This window comes from Coccinella septempunctata, chromosome 7 (assembly GCF_907165205.1).
Source record: "Coccinella septempunctata chromosome 7, icCocSept1.1, whole genome shotgun sequence".
NCBI lineage: Eukaryota > Metazoa > Arthropoda > Insecta > Coleoptera > Coccinellidae > Coccinella > Coccinella septempunctata.
Window position 1 is genome coordinate 24,802,509 of NC_058195.1, and position 19,555 is coordinate 24,822,063.

Genomic DNA, 19,555 nt, shown 5'->3' on the forward strand with positions numbered 1-19,555 from the left:
AATCTATTTTTCTATGGACAACTAGTTGTGTGATAAAAACAAAGAAAGAAATCGCGGGGTGTCAGATCTGGAGATCTAGCAGTCCAATATTGGGGTCCTACCCTTCTAATAAAATGACCTGAAATACTGATAAATACTTTTGCTGGTGCATGAATATCATCAATGTTTCAATAACAAATTGTAATAAGACCAGAACAATCCATAGATTTCCATAGATCCAATAATGACTATAACGGAATCAGTGAGTGCCAATCATTACCTTCACTAAAAGACCAAATGAGGTGAAAATCAGTTCGGAAAATTACTTCAGTTCCACGTTGTCCATAAAAAGCGATTCATTCGGAAGATATCGAATTATAATTATTATTTTCATGATCATGATAGCGTAGTTTTTTATTTCTATTTTTGTTCATTATCAATAATAAAGCTTATTATCACTGTTAATGACTTATCTGAATAACCAGATATGCTATAAATATCAACAACAAATGCAAGACATATATTGAGAACGAAAAAATTCAGTTGAACATTTCCAATTCCATTTTTAGATTTCCTCAGTTGATTGGCGATCATATTCATCCCATTAATTAATGTGAAGTGAAAGTCAATATACAGCGCTGTTTTTTCCAGACATTTCACGATCAAACAATTATTCATTAGAAATAATCTGAAAAGGCATACCAAAGTTTCATTGATTTTGAGAAAATCAATGAAGATACCTGAAAAATTCAAAATTATGACGAGAAAAACTACAAACAGAGTGTTTTGCATGAGTTTAAATTTGAATATATCCTCAATGAGTCCGGTCCTGTGTTCGTCAACTTTTAATGTTCTGTTTTATTGAAACTTAGAAGTTTAAGCGGATAATGAATTTTTAGCCGAATCCAACTAAAATATTTGGAGTTATAGCCGAACAAAAATTGGGGAAATTTGAATAAACTCCTCTCTATATCGGAAACGGAATGCCTAAGACACACATATGAGGTGTTTTTGAACTAAGCTCAATGCCCTCTATTCACGGTTTTCGTTTGTCCATTTACTTGTGAAACACCCTGTGTACTGAAAAATTTCAAAAGACTCCTCGAGCAATTAAGAAATGCCATTAAACCAAGGAGTTTCTTTTGAACCGCTATGATGAAAAATGTCAATATCCAGTTATTATTATTATTTGGGGTGATTCATCGAAAATCCCCAATATCTCGAAAACCAAGGCACTTTTGCCAAACGTAAAATATATTTATTTGAACCGCCATAGAGTACTCTACCCGCAGGCTCCATATTATCCATTCATTACGCCACACCCTGTATAACTATTATTATTATATCAATAAATTGAAAATAAACAGACATGAATACTAGGCAGTTGTTTTGTTTGAAGGTGAAGCTCCTGTTGCTTCAACTTTCTTTTAATTATTTTGACTACCATTCACGCAAGATGATTTTTGTTGAGGAATTCAACATTCTCGTAATTATCCGTTCATTTCTTCAAGAGATACCCATTCCCTACCACCTATGAGTATTCAAATCAATGCTAACACTGCATCAAATGCATTTCATCTTTGTGTTGATTTTTTTGAATTCTACAACTGATGTAACATCTTCAGCCTTCAGCCAAAGAAAATAAACAACAGTAACTCTCCTCAAGCTACTGATTACTTCTATTTTCCATGTAAATAAATAGATTTGGTATGTCTTCAATCAGTTTGTATAAATGTCAATTATGTTCGTTACATATTTTCGACGCAATATTTTCCGAAGTGATTTGATATTGTGATGAAATACGTGATTACTGAGAGTCTCACGTAGAACGGACTACGTAGCACTGATTTAAAACTCAAAAATGTTTTGACAAGCGTCTTAACCCAACATTTTCGTACCATACAGAGTGAAAGGTATTCAATTTCCATGGCCAATCCTGTGCTAAAATGAAAGTGAATGAAGTATAGAAGCTGAAAGTAAAACGTATATCTTTGTTGATTCATTCGGGAAAAACATTTCAATGGAGTTCCTCATGTCGTGAATATAATGCCCAAAATTTAGATAACTATTTCATACCAGAACAAATTTGGTAAAATTTTCTTTGGAATTAATCTTATATGTAACGAAAAATTTCATTGTCATGTATCATTCATTTTAGGACCTATACGGTATTAAACTCCCCTATCGGACGAAGTATCGTAGACATGGCATACTTATTCAAAACTGTTGATATTCATGAAGAAAAGATAATAATTTCTGTCCAAATTCATTTACTCCGAATCCTTATCAATCAATTATTAGCGTATGAAGTTTATCAATATTAGTATCGTTCTCGAACTATTTACAGGTTTCAATATGTGTGAATGAATCGGAAAAGCAGCTGTATTCTATATATGAGTAGAATTCAACCTGCCTTACTATCTGTCCTCCTAAAATCTGGCAACGTTGCGGGAGGTGAGAGCGCACTACTAATATGAAATATATGCGGAGGTAGTAAGGTCTGATTGGTTTGAAGAATAATTTTTCGATAAAAATCTTTTCCCCTCTTTAGGTACCCCTGTTATTTACCTTCCCCTCTTCATATATAAGCAAAAATTATTCCAATTAAAAAACTCCTTCACCCGGAGGTCAGGTCGCCCAATGAACTTAACGGAGGTAACAACGAACTACAGGTTCATATATATATATATATATATATATATATATATATATATATATATATATATATATATATATATATATATATATATATATATATATATATATATATATATATATATATATATATATATATATGAACCTGTAGTTCGTTGTTACCTCCGTTAAGTTCATTGGGCGACCTGACCTCCGGGTGAAGGAGTTTTTTAATTGGAATAATTTTTGCTATATATATATATATATATATATATATATATATATATATATATATATATATATATATATATATATATATATAACCCTTTATTCTAATTGTACGATATATTGGGAGTTAAATTACTTTGAGTATATATATATGTATATATATATATATATATATATATATATATATATGAACCCGTAGTTCGTTGTTACCTCCGTTAAGTTCATTGGGCGACCTGACCTCCAGGTGAAGGAGTTTTTTAATTGGAATAATTTTTGCTTATATATGTAGAGGGGAAGGTAAATAACAGGGGTACCTAAAGAGGGGAAAAGATTTTCATTGAAAAATTTTTCTTTAAACGAATCAGTCCTTACTACCTCCGCATATATTTCTTATTAGTAGTGCGCTCTCACCTCCCGCAACGTTGCCAGATTTCAGGAGGACAGAAAGTAGGGCAGCTTGAATTCTACTCATATACAGAATACAGCTGCTCTTCCGATTCATTCACACATACTGAAACCTGTAAAGAGTTCGAGAACGATACTGATATTAATAAACTTCATACGCTAATAATTGATTGATAAGGATTCGGAGTAAATGAATTTGGACAGAAATTATTATCTTTTCTTCATGAATATCAACATTTTTGAATAAGTATGCTATGTCTACGATACTTCGTCCGATAGGGGAGTTTAATACCGTATAGGTCCTAAAATGAATGATACATGACAATGAAATTTTTCGTTACATATAAGATTAATTCCAAAGACAATTTTACCGAATTTGTTCTGGTATGAAATTTTGGGCATTATATTCACGACATGAGGAACTCCATTGAAATGTTTTTCCCGAATGAATCAACAAAGATATACGTTTTACTTTCAGCTTCTATACTTCATTCACTTTCATTTTAGCACAGGATTGGCCATGGAAATTGAATACCTTTCACTCTGTATGGTACGAAAATGTTGGGTTAAGACGCTTGTCAAAACATTTTTGAGTTTTAAATCAGTGCTACGTAGTCCGTTCTACGTGAGACTCTCAGTAATTACGTATTTCATCACAATGTCAAATCACTTCGGAAAATATTGCGTCGAAAATATGTAACGAACATAATTGACATTTATACAAACTGATTGAAGACATACCAAATCTATTTATTTACATGGAAAATAGAAGTAATCAGTAGCTTGAGGAGAGTTACTGTTGTTTATTTTCTTTGGCTGAAGACGTTACATCAGTTGTAGAATTCAAAAAAATCAACCCGAAGATGAAATGCATTTGATGCAGTGTTAGCATTGAATTGAATACTCATAGGTGGTAGGGAATGGGTATCTCTTGAAGAAATGAACGGATAATTACGAGAATGTTGAATTCCTCAACAAAAATCATCTTGCGTCAAAATAATTAAAAGAAGTTTGAAGCAACAGCAACCTTCAAACAAAACAACTGCCTAGTATTCATGTCTATTTTTTTTCAATACATTGATATAATAATAATAATTATACAGGGTGTGGCGTAATGAGTGGATAATATGGAGCCTGCGGGTAGAGTACTCTATGGGCCTGTTCCGATATTGCTGCTAGTACTGGCCCGTAATCGAAAAACAATAGAACTCGAACGACTGGGACAATAGGCATCGTTTCTGAAATACTGACAGTACTGTTCAGGAATATCGGAACAGACGGTATGGCGGTTCAAATAAATATATCTTACGTTTGGCAAAAGTGCCTTGGTTTTCGAGATATTGGGGATTTTCGATGAATCACCCCAAATAATAATAATAACTGGATATTGACATTTTTCATCATAGCGGTTCAAAAGAAACTCCTTGATTTAATGGCATTTCTTAATTGCTCGAGGAGTCTTTTGAAATTTTTCAGTACACAGGGTGTTTCACAAGTAAACGGACAAACGAAAACCGAGAATAGAGGGCATTGAGCTTAGTTCAAAAACACCTCATATGTGTGTCTTAAGCATTCCGTTTCCGATATAGAGAGGAGTTTATTCAAATTTCCCTAATTTTTGTTCGGCTATAACTCGAAATATTTTAGTTGGATTCGGCTAAAAATTCATTATCCGCTTAAACTTCTAAGTTTCAATAAAACAGAACATTAAAAGTTGACGAAAACAGGACCGAACTCATTGAGGATATATTCAAATTTCAACCCATGCAAAACACTCTATTTGTAGTTTTTCTCGTGATAATTTTGAATTTTTCAGGTATCTCCATTGATTTTCTCAAAATCAATGAAACTTTGGTATGCCTTTTCAGATTATTTTTAATGAATAATTGTTTGATCGTGAAAAGTCTGGAAAAAACAGCGCTGCATATTGACTTTTACTTCACATTAATTAATGGGATGAATATGATCGCCAATCAACTGAGGAAATCTAAAAATGGAATTGGAAATGTTCAACTGAATTTTTTCGTTCTCAATATATGTCTTGCATTTGTTTTTGATATTTATAGCATATCTGGTCATTCAGATAAGTCATTAACAGTGATAATAAGCTTTGTTATTGATAATGAACAAAAATAGAAATAAAAAACTACGCTATCATGATCATGAAAATAATAATTATAATTCGATGTCTTATGAATGAATCGCTTTTTATGGACAACGTGGAACTGAAGTAATTTTCCGAACTGGTTTTCACCTCATTTGGTCTTTTAGTGAAGGTAATGATTGGCACTTCGGATAAGTATTATAAATGCACTTTCGAATTCTTCACTGATTCCGTTATAGTCATTATTGGATCTATGGAAATCTATGGATTGTTCTGGTCTTATTACAATTTGTTATTGAAACATTGATGATATTCATGCACCAGCAAAAGTATTTATCAGTATTTCAGGTCATTTCATTTGAAGGGTAGGACCCCAACATTGGACTGCTAGATCTCCAGATCTGACACCCCGCGATTTCTTTCTTTGTTTTCATTCACACAACTAGTTGTCCATAGAAAAATAGATTAATTCTGAAGATCAAGTTTTAATATTTAGTTTCAAGATAGCGTAGTTTTTCCATCCATATTTGGATATTATCAATTTTGAAACATTTTATCCTTGTGAAAGAGTATTTTGAAGACCGAATATGGTATAATTGTTGAACACATTCAACAGAATATTCTTCGAAAAAAAATCAATTAAGGATTTCTAAATACATTTTCATGAAGTGCTCTATTCCTTAGAGGCGTCTGACCAAAACAATTATTTCTAGAACATGATCAACAGGTGGGGCAACCCAAAAATCAATTCATTTTGAGACAATAATAATGCAGATAACAAAAAAGTTGAAATTATGATTAAAAAACTACATACACAGTGTTTTTATGAGTTTGAAGTTAAGTAAAGCCTCACTGAGCCCGGTCCAGATTTTTGTCGAATTTTTATGCTCTGTTTCAATGAAATTAACAAGTCAAGGCTAATTATAAATTTTCAGTCGACTTGATCAGAATTTCAGGAGTTATAGCCAAACGGAAATTCGAGAAATTTCAAAAAACCCCGAAGAAACCTATATATAGGTTGCCCCAAAACTATTGAATCAAACGTCACACCACGATAGAGTAGATCAAATACTATCGAATGACACCAACATTAGTTGAGCGAAAATGTACCGTTCCTAAAAAAACCTAACCTAATGTTGCCGATTTTCGAACTATTTTTTCAGTCACAAGGCCAATTTGTTATTAAGGATAGCGTTTTTCTCCCATATTATCACCCCTGTTTATTCTGAGTATTGAAAATCATGTAGAAAAAACAATTGTTTTGATTTACATTTACTTAGGTTATGGTTATCGATTAACTACTTAAAATAATTTCAATTAGGGGAGATGAAACAACAATATTACTTCAATATAATTTAAAATCGATATCCTTTTTCACAAACTTGCCCTGTTATTAAGAAAAATAGTTCGAAAATCGGCAACTTTATGTATTTTAATAAAATTCTGATTATTTTGGAAACGGTACATTTTCGTCGAACTAATGTTGGTGTCATTCGATAATATTTGGTTTACTTTATCGTGGTGTGACGTTTGATTCACTAGTTTTGGAACACCTTGTATATGGTATGATTCTGAACTCAGCTCAATGCCCTCTATTCACGGTTTTCATTTGTCTGTTTACTCGTGAAACACCCTGTATACTTCTTGTACTCTGAAAATTTTAAAACGAATGCCCTCACCGTCATATGAAAATACAAATTCTTCTTGTTGTAAGAACCGTTCATCCTTTCACCCAACGCCGACCCTAGTTACATGGCCCGTTGAAAACGAAATCGATATCTGTTTACTGCAAAACACGTGTTAACGCTGATATAAGGGTTCAAAATTTTCTACCTGATTCGGGCATTTCAGGAACGAATTGCTCAAGATGCCGAGTTCGAATAACATTTCGTTTTGCGTGTTGTATTGGATAAACTTGAATTTATTGCATGGATGATTCGAGAATTATTGATGTCCAGAATGCTCCAGAATGATGAAAATTTTCAGATTTCATTGAAATTCTTGCGAAAATTATCTCGTATATTTTCAAGTTTAGATTTTAATTCATTCAGAACTTTGAAGTTCGCCAAATAATGATGTAAATGATATAGATAACAGTCAATCACATTTCCTTCAGCGCAGTTGTTGTTTTGAAGAAAAAGCAGTAGATTCTCGCAAAATCCGAAACTCTACATGAATAGGCCCAGTTGTTCAGTTCGGGATTAAAGTTTATCCTAAATTGATTTTGACACTTCAGTTCAGTTCTGTCAGGTTAATCTAGGATCATCTTAAATCTCGGCCTTATCCTGAACTGAACAACCGGGCCTTATAGTAATAGCAACGTAGCATTAATTAACTCGGTATATTATTGGAATAATATTAAATTTTCATAGCGGAGAATAGTGGTTTTCAGCCTCGGTATTCACGAAATTCATTTTATTATGTTTTTTTTTTTCATGTGAATCGGCCCGAAATCTTGGATCCCCCGACCTGATAGTTTCGTATACTTCTATGACAATAGCATAATAACTCAAATTTCAACATTTTCACAGAAATTTTTGAATTTAAGGGAGAGACACATTAAAAAAATCGATAGCAAGTTACCGCCTAAACTGCGAGCTTGCCGAAGTTGAAACTGGTACCAATCTACTCAGTGCTTCATAATATGTATAGTTTTATGACTCAGTGTTTTTCAGAACCTGTAAAAAAAAATTAAAAACTGTAGACTCGTCATCGCCTTCCAAGGCTGCATCTTGGAAGAGCTGTCTATTTGGAAAAAAATTTATAGGAACTAGCCCCGCTTATTTTCATTAAGGAATCATCTCCCTTAGTCCTTCGCATTTGTTTACAGATATCCTGTATATAGATACATTTTATCTATGTACCTATTCATTTTGGATAGTAGAAGTTTAATCAATATGTGTTATTTTCGAGGACCAAAACAAAAATTTTAATTGCACCTGATTTGTTCATTATAAGAATCATCATTTATTTTGAATAATAAAACTTCATGCGAAAATACTTAAATTAAATTTTGTCTTTCTCCTTTCATCATGCGTCCATCATAGTGTCCGCTGTTCATCATAGCTTTTGGGAATTACCAATCAATCATATGTATCCGAGTATGTATCTATATTATTACCTTCATTTTGTAGATTCATCATGTCTTGACAAAAATATGGTTGCAATTTCAAAATATGTTGACTCGAGTCCTTCAAAAGACTTCAATTTTGTTTATTTTTTCCCTTACATCCTGTATGATCTATCGAAAAATGCAAATCTGTTTTGGATAATTCTTCATAAATTCTTACTTGTTTCGATATAATTTGTAGTTTTCTTTATGATACATCACTAAAAAATTTGAATAAATAAATAAATAAAAAAATAAATATTGTGCTTTATATCAGGTAAAGTGTACACATGACATTAAACACTTGAAGTGAAACAGGGTCATTTTCTGCTTTATAGTCTGTGTTCCATAAATTCTTCCACACTGTAGGGTTCGATTTCAAGTAGGAGTTTGAAGATGAATTTCTTGAACTGTTGTAGAGTCCATTCTACTCTTAGTTTGTGAGCTATCTTATTGTAATAACGAATATATCTATATTCAGGTCCCTTTTCAGTGAGGCTTAATCTGTGTCTTGGATATTTTAGTGCAGTTGTCCTCGTATTGTAATTACTTACTGTTTTCTCTTCGAAGTAGTGCTAGTTCTTGAATGTAAATATCAGGCTTTCTTGGATGTGTACAGCAGGAGCAGTCAAAAGACCATTCCTTCTGAAGACTCCCCTGCATGATTCCGTCCTCCTCATCCTCCAGATCATTCTGAAGGCTCTCTTCTTCATTTTCAGCACTCTATGTAGGTTGTATGAACTACCATAGAACATGATGCCATACCTAAACACTGCCTGGTATATTGTTCTTAGTGAGGTTATGTCCAGATATTTATTGAGGACTCCCAAAGTGTAGCAGATGGTACCCAGTTGATTGCAAAGGTTGGAAATGTGCTCTCCCCAATCAAGGGTTACCTCAATAGTGAGGCCTAGGAAGCGACAAGATTTAGTCAGTTCTAATGTGGAGTTAGACAGTGAAATGCTGGTAGGCACTTGGGGACCGGAATGAGCTGTCCTGAATAGGATGGCACTTGTTTTTTCAGAATTCATGCACAAACCGTTTGTTTCAAACCACTGGCTAGCACGATTTAGAGTTAGAGTTGAGTGTAAAATGGTAAACTCAACTCTAAATCGTGCTTGGCCAATACAGTGAAGTTTGTGTCATCTGCATAATTCACTGTCCTAACCATGGTTTCATCGAATATGGTACTTAGGTCATTTAGAAAAATGATGAAAATGATAGGGCCCAATATGCTACCCTGCGGAACTCTGTGAGTTCTTCTTCCGAAACTGTTGTTTTTCCGTTCTGAGAGATCACCACTCTCTGCCTGCGGTTTGCTAAATATGATTGATACCAGTCAAGCTTGTTTATGCCATATGCAGAAAGTTTATGGAGAATAAGGTCGTGGGACAGAGTATCGAATGCCTTTGATAGATCCAGCATTAGACCCACTGTTATATTAGAATCCTCCAAGGCATTAAGGATTCCTGAAATGAACTCAAACACTGCTGTCTGAGTTGATCTACCTCTTACATAACCATGTTGTGTGGGTAAAAGGATCTTTTCTTTTAGAAGGTATTCTACTAGTTGAGTGCAGATTGTTAGTTCCAGTATTTTAAACCAGAGAGATGGTACAGGCTATTCAAATTTTCGGGAAAATCCAATAATTAAACATAATCGATAATAAAACAGATGTTTCTGAGCAAAGGATTCCTCAAAATCATTGAGCAATCCGATTTAAAAAAAATATATAGAGCGTTTCATTTGAAATAACACAACAATGTCCAACATTCGGTTTAGCCGACGTTGTTCATTTCTGTGATATTGTAAAATTTGTAGCATTTTTTCTCTTGATTCTGAAATGAAAATTTTCGGAATGGCTCATTGTCCTTGAATATTCATCACCATTTACATCTGAATATTTAGCTTGAGATGAAAGAAGTTCAACGGATGCATAGATACACACGATGGAATATAAACAGTCATAATTCCATTCGAGAGAGCCAAGATTGGTTTTCTTTCACGTGATTCTTTCCCCTACAGATAAATGCGATAATAAATCGTTGAGATATGCCGCCTGGATTGCAATTATGGAGGAGATAGCGCGCTGCGCCTCTCTACAGTTAATTCATCCGTATACTTATATTCCGCCTGTCTACATCTGCTTTTAAAATACAACGTTGCCATTTTCGGAGGTGCTAACGAGCAAAGAGTCCCCCACAGCAATTCTTCGATATACAGCTCAGCACACTAGCGCCAGTGATATACACTCGAACTAAAAGATTGTTCAGTACATAAAGGGGGTGCGTTGTGACCTCAAAACGATTTTTTGATATGTTGATCCCTGAAGCCTCCTGAATCTAACAAGCTAAAAAACAAGGCAAAACGTTGTCACCTCCGATTTCGGAGGTGACAGCGATATATATGAGGTGAGAGCGTTAAACGAGTTACTATTTCGGAGGTGGTATTAACACTTTATAACTATATATATATATATATATATATATATATATATATATATATATATATATATATATATATATATATTTGTCCAATAGACGTTTCCAGCCCCGATACGTTTCTAAGGCGACCTGAGACCCACATGATCCGAATGTTTTTTTCGAGTATATATGATGAAATAACGTTAATGAGAATTATAACTCCTTAGGCACACTTAGAGGGGAAAAGAATTCCTTCATTTGAAAAAGTAGCATAATCGATAATATTTTTCAAACCCGAGACATTGCACCAACTTTACAATCCCACATATACTCCAGCGGTAAATATGGCCAACGTTCACGATCCCGGCACTGTTGCCAGTTTGACGGGACTGGAGCCGACAATTTCGATGTATAAAATGACGCGAAAAAGTAGGTGTTACGGTAGAAATTCGTATATATGTGAGTTTGTTGGGAAAGAAGTATTTTCTCAATATTCTCATGAAGCAAATTCCCTTTTAACAGATTCTTCTCAAATTTTGACCCATTAATAACATAACCTTGAGAAGCCTGTATACATAAAATGATTGTAATAAAATATGAAAAATTAATTTTTAGCTTCCTTCTGAAATCTACAAGGGGGTTCCTGAAATTCGTTCAAATACTCCAACTATCATAAAAATGAGACAAAAATCAACAAAATTTATTAGAACACTGTTGAAAAAAATTGAGATCTAGAGAGCGAAATATGAATTGTTTTAATATTCCAGAGCTAGACTCATCACACCTAATTCAATGTGTTCAGTTTTATCATATCATCCTGTATGTCGAATTGAAAATAATTGTTTCACTTTCCAAGAAGTCCATGTCAAGCCCAGAATTCCTCCTCCAATGTATTTTCCACATTGAAATAAAAAAAAGAAGCAAAATCTAATTAATTCCTATAAATATCGCGTCAATGAATAGGTATGAGAAGTGAAATATTCCATAACAAGCTTCAAAACGACCAGAATAATCGTAAAAGCTTTCCTCGATAGGTACAATCATTCATTAATGCGAAACACTGAAATGAAATAACACAAACAAAAATGAAAAAATTGATAACTGATGTTCAAATTCCGTCAATATTATTTTGAAAGTTTTGCGAAATGAGAACCGTTTGTTTGTACACATCTGTTGAATTCTGATAAAGCCTTTCGATCCATTTTGCCACTGTTTCTTAATAGATCACAAAAATTCATCATTCAATTGAATGCATTCAATTGGTTTCTCGTCGTCTGGATATCCTCCTCATAAACCTCCTTCAATTTTACCCACAAAGAATTGTATAGAAGGTTCAGATCTGGTAATCTATAAGGTCATGGTTCCTAGTTGGGCCTCCTGGACCAATTCATTTAATTGGATAGGTATTGTCCAGGCCATTGCTTACTTTGAAAATGTGTTTCTCCGATTTTTATGCCCTGTGTCATGCCAGGAGAAATATTTTGTGGAAAGTTAATATTATACGAATGCAAAGGACTAAGGGAGATGATTCCTCGATGAAAATAAGCAGGGGTAGTTCCTATGAATTTTTTTCGAAATGGACCTCCCATCCAAGATACAGCCTTTGGAAGGCGATGACGAGTTTATAGTAGTTGATTGTTTTACGGGTTCTAAAGAACACTGAGTCATAAAACTATACATAATATGAAGCACTAAGTAAATATTATTACTCACACAATTTTTTAGATCTCATAATTTCATTATTTAGGGTTGAACATAACAACCCTTTATGATTTTCCTTCAAAAATTGTTTTCGTGGGATAGATATTCAAAAAACAAAATTCTCTTATGGATTCCTATTTGATTCGGGAGAAAAAATCGCCTGCAAAATTTCGATACATTCGATACTTTCTCGGAAGAAATATAAACTTGCAATCAGTTCTGGTTACTGTTCATTCCATTTCGTCGTAAAAGTGTTCCATAGAATGAATATTCTGAGATATTGTATGTCTATGACGGGAGATAAAGATGTTCTATGAATCTTTCTGAAGGTTAAATTACTAATTTCCGGAAGAAAATTATATCCCTAATATTTTAATTTAACAAATTGAAATTTCTTTCGATTAATGAGCATAATTGACAACAGTACTTTTCATTTTATTTCAGATACAATAACGCAAAACTAAAATAAATGTTCAAAATGACTACCTCTCGCTAAAATATATGCATCAACTCTCTGTCTCGTAGACCTTCGTATTCTTTCGAATATCCCGGTAGTATTTCTTATGGTTTCACACGATGATACTATTCGATCTCTGGAGTATTAAACGCATGATCTTCAGTGAACTGAGCATCATCATCATCACTGCAGATTCTCATATACAAAGAAGGTTTGTGATTGGCCATACAATTTGAAAAATTCAAGGTTGAATATTATCTCCAAGTTCTAAACATTCTACATACTGCATGTGGAGAGGAAACTCTTGTATACTGCGCTTTGCAATTGAATACTGTTGAAAATTTAATTTTCGACTGTCAAGGTTGAAATCTAATTGATTATTGGTTTATACAGCGTGTCCACTTTTAAAAGGGCCAAACTTCATGATGAGATAATACAAGTGATTTGGAACGAAAAATGTCATATAACACATAATCGAAATGTTATCGGTCATTCTTTAATATAACATTTTTTGATTTCACGAAATATTCCCAGTTTTTCTAATAGTATCAATCACACCACAGTTATCTCGTAGCCTAATTAAATTTGACCACATATCTGGAAACAGCAATAAATCTGCTACATGATGAGAATTCGTGTGTATGAAAAAAATTTTATTGCGGGCTTGGTAAGGGGATGGGATGAATATCACGATTCTGAAGTGAACAAAATTAAGACTTTTTTTCCAATGGTTTTATCAATGAAAAATTATTAATTATGGATATGTTTTCTTTTCAACAAAAAATACCCCATTCAGATTGCTTCCGAATGACATATAAGCTTTTTTTCTTGCTGCTAGTCTTCTTCCATTATATTTATTCATTACATAATTGTTTCCAGTAGAGGACAAGCCTATAAACTCGAAGGTTATAGATTACATACATGCATACATAAACTGTGTGGATAAACGAAAATGAAAGCGAAAAATACAAAACTGAAATATCATATACAAAAAAGAAAAAAAAATTAGATATAACACCACAGTTCCTCACAGAGAGGACTTCTACCTGTCATAACTGTTTTTGAAACCGTTTACCGAGGTCGATCGCACTACGCATTCAGGGAGACGGTTCCAGTTGTGAAATATACGGTTAAGGAGAAAGTGTTAACATATGAATATAATGACTAACAAGATAACAACGAAAAACTCGACACATTCCAAACCTTTATTCGATTGAATGATTGAATATTGAAATTATTCACATGGAAATCATGAATTTATCTGCAAAATCAAATAACCCAAATGCATAAACTAAATTTTAATGATATAGATTTTATGAAAACATGTGAAGAAAACAAATTACTACTAGTACTTATACACGTAATAATTGCTCGAAATGTCCACCGCCCTGTTCAATACATTTTATACATCGTTTTTGTAGTGAATCTGCAACCCTGCGAAGTTTCTGACGCATTTCAGCATAACACAATGTTATTCTTTCGATCAGGACCTCTCGAGTCTGAACGCTAATTTAATAAACTTTTTCTTTCAAGGTGTTCCAGACATAAAAATCCAAAGGCGTAAGGTCGGAGCCTCTTTGTGGCCATCTTACGTTGCCCTCAACTCATGTTGAAAATGAGAAACCATGGTCGCATGGGGGTTTTCTCTTTTCCATACATGGGTTGAGGGTCAACGTGTGGTTGGCAGTCATGAGAGGTGAACTTTTAGGACGAGTAATATTTCCCGATCCGATTGATCCAAAGCATCTTGACAGACATATTGGAGAAAATGTCTGGTTTCAAATGAATGGCTGCCCAGCTCATAATAGCCGGAATGTACGGGACTAAATAAATCAATATTTTGGGGTGCAATGGATTGGGAGGTACAGTCCGGTAAGATGGCCAACAAGAAGCCCCGACCTTGCGCTTTTGGATTTTTATGTCTGGAACACCTTGAAAGAAAAAGTTATCACAATATTTTGAATAGAATCTGAGTGGTGTTATCGAATTCTTTTCGTAAGCAAACTAGATTATCACACGTCCGCAAAACTATAAACGTCCGATGAAGTCAGGATCTTCGCCAAAAAAAATTAATTTCAACTTTACCCTACTCTACCCTCTGCCGTCAATAGTCAAACGTTCCTAGCAGATTCCTTTTAAATCGTCTCAGTCGTCACTGAAGGTATTTAATTTTAGTTTATCGCAACATTTGCGAAATAATTTACTAGTTACGAGAAGTAAAAATTTCAAGACATAGATGAGTTCCAGAAAATGTCAGTTTAAATGTCAAAATGTGAAAAATCACTATAGTCTTTTCCAGAATTATTGACATCCCAGTAGGTTTTTAAAGTCCAGTTCAGTGTTGGAACCTGAAGATGGGATGCGATTAGTCATCCCGAAACCGGTAGTTTTTGTAGAATAAATTGGTGAGAGACAGTTTTTAGGTGTTTTTATTTATTTTGGTATATTATATCATCTGTTCATTTCAGCTCAAGCTAATTCAAATATCTATATTAAACTTATATCAGGTATCACATCACTCTGTAAATTAACTTGTACCTATAGGCGAAAACCAATCGTGTAACTGAAAGTCCTCTGAATTGATAATGATTTTTATGTGTATTTGTATAAATGATTAAATTGAAAGTTTGACTGAGGAATACCCTTCCACCTCCTGAACTGAAAATTTCCAATTGTTAGTTCGGGATACTCGAGTAATTTCCAATATTTCATCTCTATGATTCAAACAAAAATGCAGTTGCTGAAGAATACTTGTACCAGAGATAGAGTTTTCAAGAATAGTTTTTCAAGAATAGTTTTTCAAGAATATAAGGACTTCATACTGAAAAAACCTTTTTATCACTCTGGTAGGAGTAAAAAATCTCCATTGCTTTTGTATATTGATCTTCTGAAAAATTTCTGGAAAAGAGCTCCTGTCAAGTCAACCAAATATAACTACAATGATGTTCAGGAAATTCGTAAATTCGTAAACACGACAGAGGGTCAAGTAAGGTGTGGTGAAAATACAATTTTTGTGCATAGGATCCTAAACGTGCCAGTGCTCCTGAAATTAGGTCGACTCACTTCACTTAATCGGGCTTGTATACTTCCATACGTGTGCTATTATAGTTCGTATACGAAAAGAATCCAATAACACCACTTCAATTCAATTCAAAATATTGTCATTGAATATTTCTCATGACGACTGTTCATCATACCGGGATCGTATAAGTTTTCTTATAGTACATTTGAGGTGTATAAATCAAAAAGATGACAAAATAAATTCTCAAGCTCTTCAAATGCAGCGTTGCCAAATTTTCGGACTAGATGCGTCGGTCAACTATGCGGATTATATACATCAAGTTCATGTCGCTCGAAGCGCCCTCGCACTGGCCAAACTCTGAAGTTTTCTGTATATAATAACGAGTATAACCGACTTTTCAGACCCACCTGAAAATTCACCCCTAGCATCCCCTAACCCCCCTTATAACGATTCTATGGTCGAACGTTACCAGACCCGGAGCCGGGTCTGACAACGTCACTTTTGGACTGAAAAGTCGGTCGAGTATACCGTTTTGGGTCTGTATATGCGGTCGAACAAATCTATATATATATATATATATATATATATATATATATATATATATATATATATATATATATATATATATATATATATATATATATATATATATATATATATATATATATATATATATATATATATATATATATATATATATATATATATATATATATATATATATATATATATATATATATATATCGATCGATTTCCAGATTAAGGGGAGATTTTTGGTATCATTTAACACTGTGAGTATTGTTTTTATTCTTTTCTTTTATTTTGTATTTGTATGGTTGATGATTTGTAAGACTTTTGCAAAGTAATATTATATGGTAGATGATAGATTGGTTTTTATTGCTTTTTTTGTAAAAAGGTTTTGTACCGTTTACTGAATGAATAAATAAATAAATAAATGAAATGCCTGCGGTCTTTTTTATAAATAATTTATTTCCGATAGCGGGATTGACCTATGTTTAATTATTTTCTGAAATGTTTAATGGTTTTCTCAATATTATATTTTCTCACACATTTATGCGACTGCTTTAAGGAAAATGTTGATAGTTTTATTATCTTATGGACGAAAAGAAATTCATTCGAGACCTCATAGCATACTTACTAGGTAGATGTGCATGGTCCATCAGAAACATGATATTCTCCACAGATCTTCGTATTTGTTCTCGCAGGTTGTACATTGTGACATCTCTTGATTCGATTATGTAGTTTTGAAGAGCGACCAATTCTGCCACTGTGCTTGTCTGTATACTGACGTTAGTAGACATTTCATCGAATTTATCGCATATTCTGTAAAAAAATTCAGTAAGACATAACGTCAGCTATTAGAAAATATTTTTTGATGAAAATGAATAAAAAACTGCAAGGTCATAGAAAAAAAATTTTCACTCATGTAAAATTAGAAAATGTAGTTTTTTTGTCCAGTATAGTGTATAGTTATATCTTATTTAAGTTTGAGGGGGATACAAACAGTTTGAGTTGAAAGGATAATTTCTCTTTATGTGAATCCATAAAAAAAATTCAAATTACAATGTCATATTTTTAATGACATACTTATTTTTACTGACCTTCTATTAGAGATGTGAGTATCATCAATGAAATACTTCACAATATGGGTTCGCAAACCATCAATTATATTGTACAGAGTTTCATTCAGGTAACTGCAGTCCAAGTTCACCATATTCAGAGGAATGTTTCTTCGGAGATCAATTATTTCATTCTTCTTCTTCTCGTAAGCGCGAATTTTCTTCGAAAAATCCTGAAAATTAATATTTCTAGAGGAGTGAAATTTGTGACGGTTGATTCAATAATTGGTAGAACACATTATATCGATGTTCTGGAATCGATTTGTTTCGGAGGTAACCTGAAACTACATACATGGTAAGTTACTCATCGCAGCAGATGAATATAGAATAAAGCCGTATTTTCTTGATTGAGGGTGACCGGCCACCGAATGCAAATTTGAGCGAAAGTGAGCGTTTTCAGTACTAATACGAACAAGACAAGCTACGAATCGAGTGACGTAGCTCGTCATTTAGCATTGAAAACGCTCAACTTCGCATTCGGTGGCCGGTCACCCTAAGACGCGTGAAGCGTCTCTTAGCGGTGCTATTTGAGCGAATAAGTTATGACGTCAGTCTTTAAGACGCTTTAAGCGGAACCTGGCGGTCTCTGAAGAGCGCCTGTGTCGTCTCAAGCGGAAAGAGGTAAAGAAGAAGGGAGAATACATTTTTTATATTTATCGAATTTGATTTGAATTTCTATAAGGGAAGAGCGCTTTTACCAAACAGGAACAAGAGATTTCACTCTACTATTATGACGCTGCGTGTTACTTTGACCTTGAGCAGAAATGGGCGGAGTCCCTTACGTCAAATTCGAAATTTTCAAACATAACCTAGCAGACAATTATTATTATTATTTTCTGAATTTCAAATTATCACGAACTATCCTCTAGAAACATTGATAATGTCAATATGATTGTCTGTTGACTTATGAAGAAAACGATTGAAACTCTTACGAATCGAAGCCATTCCAACCTTCTAACCTCACAAAAATTATGGACGACAAAAAACGCGTCATTACAAGTGAAATTCGTCACTCGAAGAATATAATGCTAATTCAATGTACGTATATTAACTAAAAGTACAATAATATTCCTAATTATATGATTTATATGTTTTATTTACGTAAACAACACCTGTTAATCCTCCACAATTCTATTGTGATGTCTATCTGACATCGGGTTGAAGTGGCCTATTTATCGATATTATTAATAAATGATGACTTATTCTTTATTCTAATGAAAAAATCCTTTAACCAAGGATTATTTGCTTTCAATTTGACAATCAAAACAAGAGATCAGCTGATTCTGTTCGACTGAATCTTCAATCTGATTGGCCATTCGAAATTCCTGCGATCTGATTGGCTCCCTCGCAACTAGAAGGTAAGTGGGAAATTGGTTCGGGGCAAAGCATTGCGAAGGTCGCCCCACCATTGACGTAGATTCGGGAACTAAATTCGAGGAGTGAAATCTCTTGTTCCTCTTTGCTTTTACTGACAATAATGCACTTTCTGCATTACCATTTGAAATAAATAAATATTTTCCAAATAATAGCCCAAGAACAGAAATTGAAAAATTCACAATTAGCTGTCTAATCACAATGACAGATGACTCAACCATTAGCGATATTCTATTTTTGCGACAACAAAATTCACGACGTCACGCTTAAAAACGCTCTGAGACATCGATTAAGATGATTAATCGCCAAAATATTGCTTAAGATTAATTATACTAATACCATAAAATCATGTGAGAGTTGATTTGTTTTTTTCCGCAATCATTTTATCATTTTATATACAATACAATAAATAAGATGGGATTTTCAAAAATACAGAGACTGTATGCGAAATGAATTTATCCTGATCGATTCATATCAAC

The 19,555-nt window shown here is 33.5% G+C and overlaps 1 protein-coding gene across 1 annotated transcript in view; it reads right to left on the reverse strand.

Moving 5' to 3' along the window:
* The window catches only part of LOC123316425 (dynein axonemal heavy chain 3), a 2,043,583-nt gene that overhangs the window by 1,753,331 nt on the left and 270,697 nt on the right, over nt 1-19,555 (reverse strand). Inside the window, exons 9-10 of the mRNA XM_044902499.1 lie at nt 17,685-17,875; nt 17,222-17,406 (exon numbers count right to left, since the gene is read on the reverse strand). Coding sequence (XP_044758434.1) covers nt 17,222-17,406; nt 17,685-17,875 — 376 coding nt within the window. The remainder of the gene's footprint in view (nt 1-17,221; nt 17,407-17,684; nt 17,876-19,555) is intronic.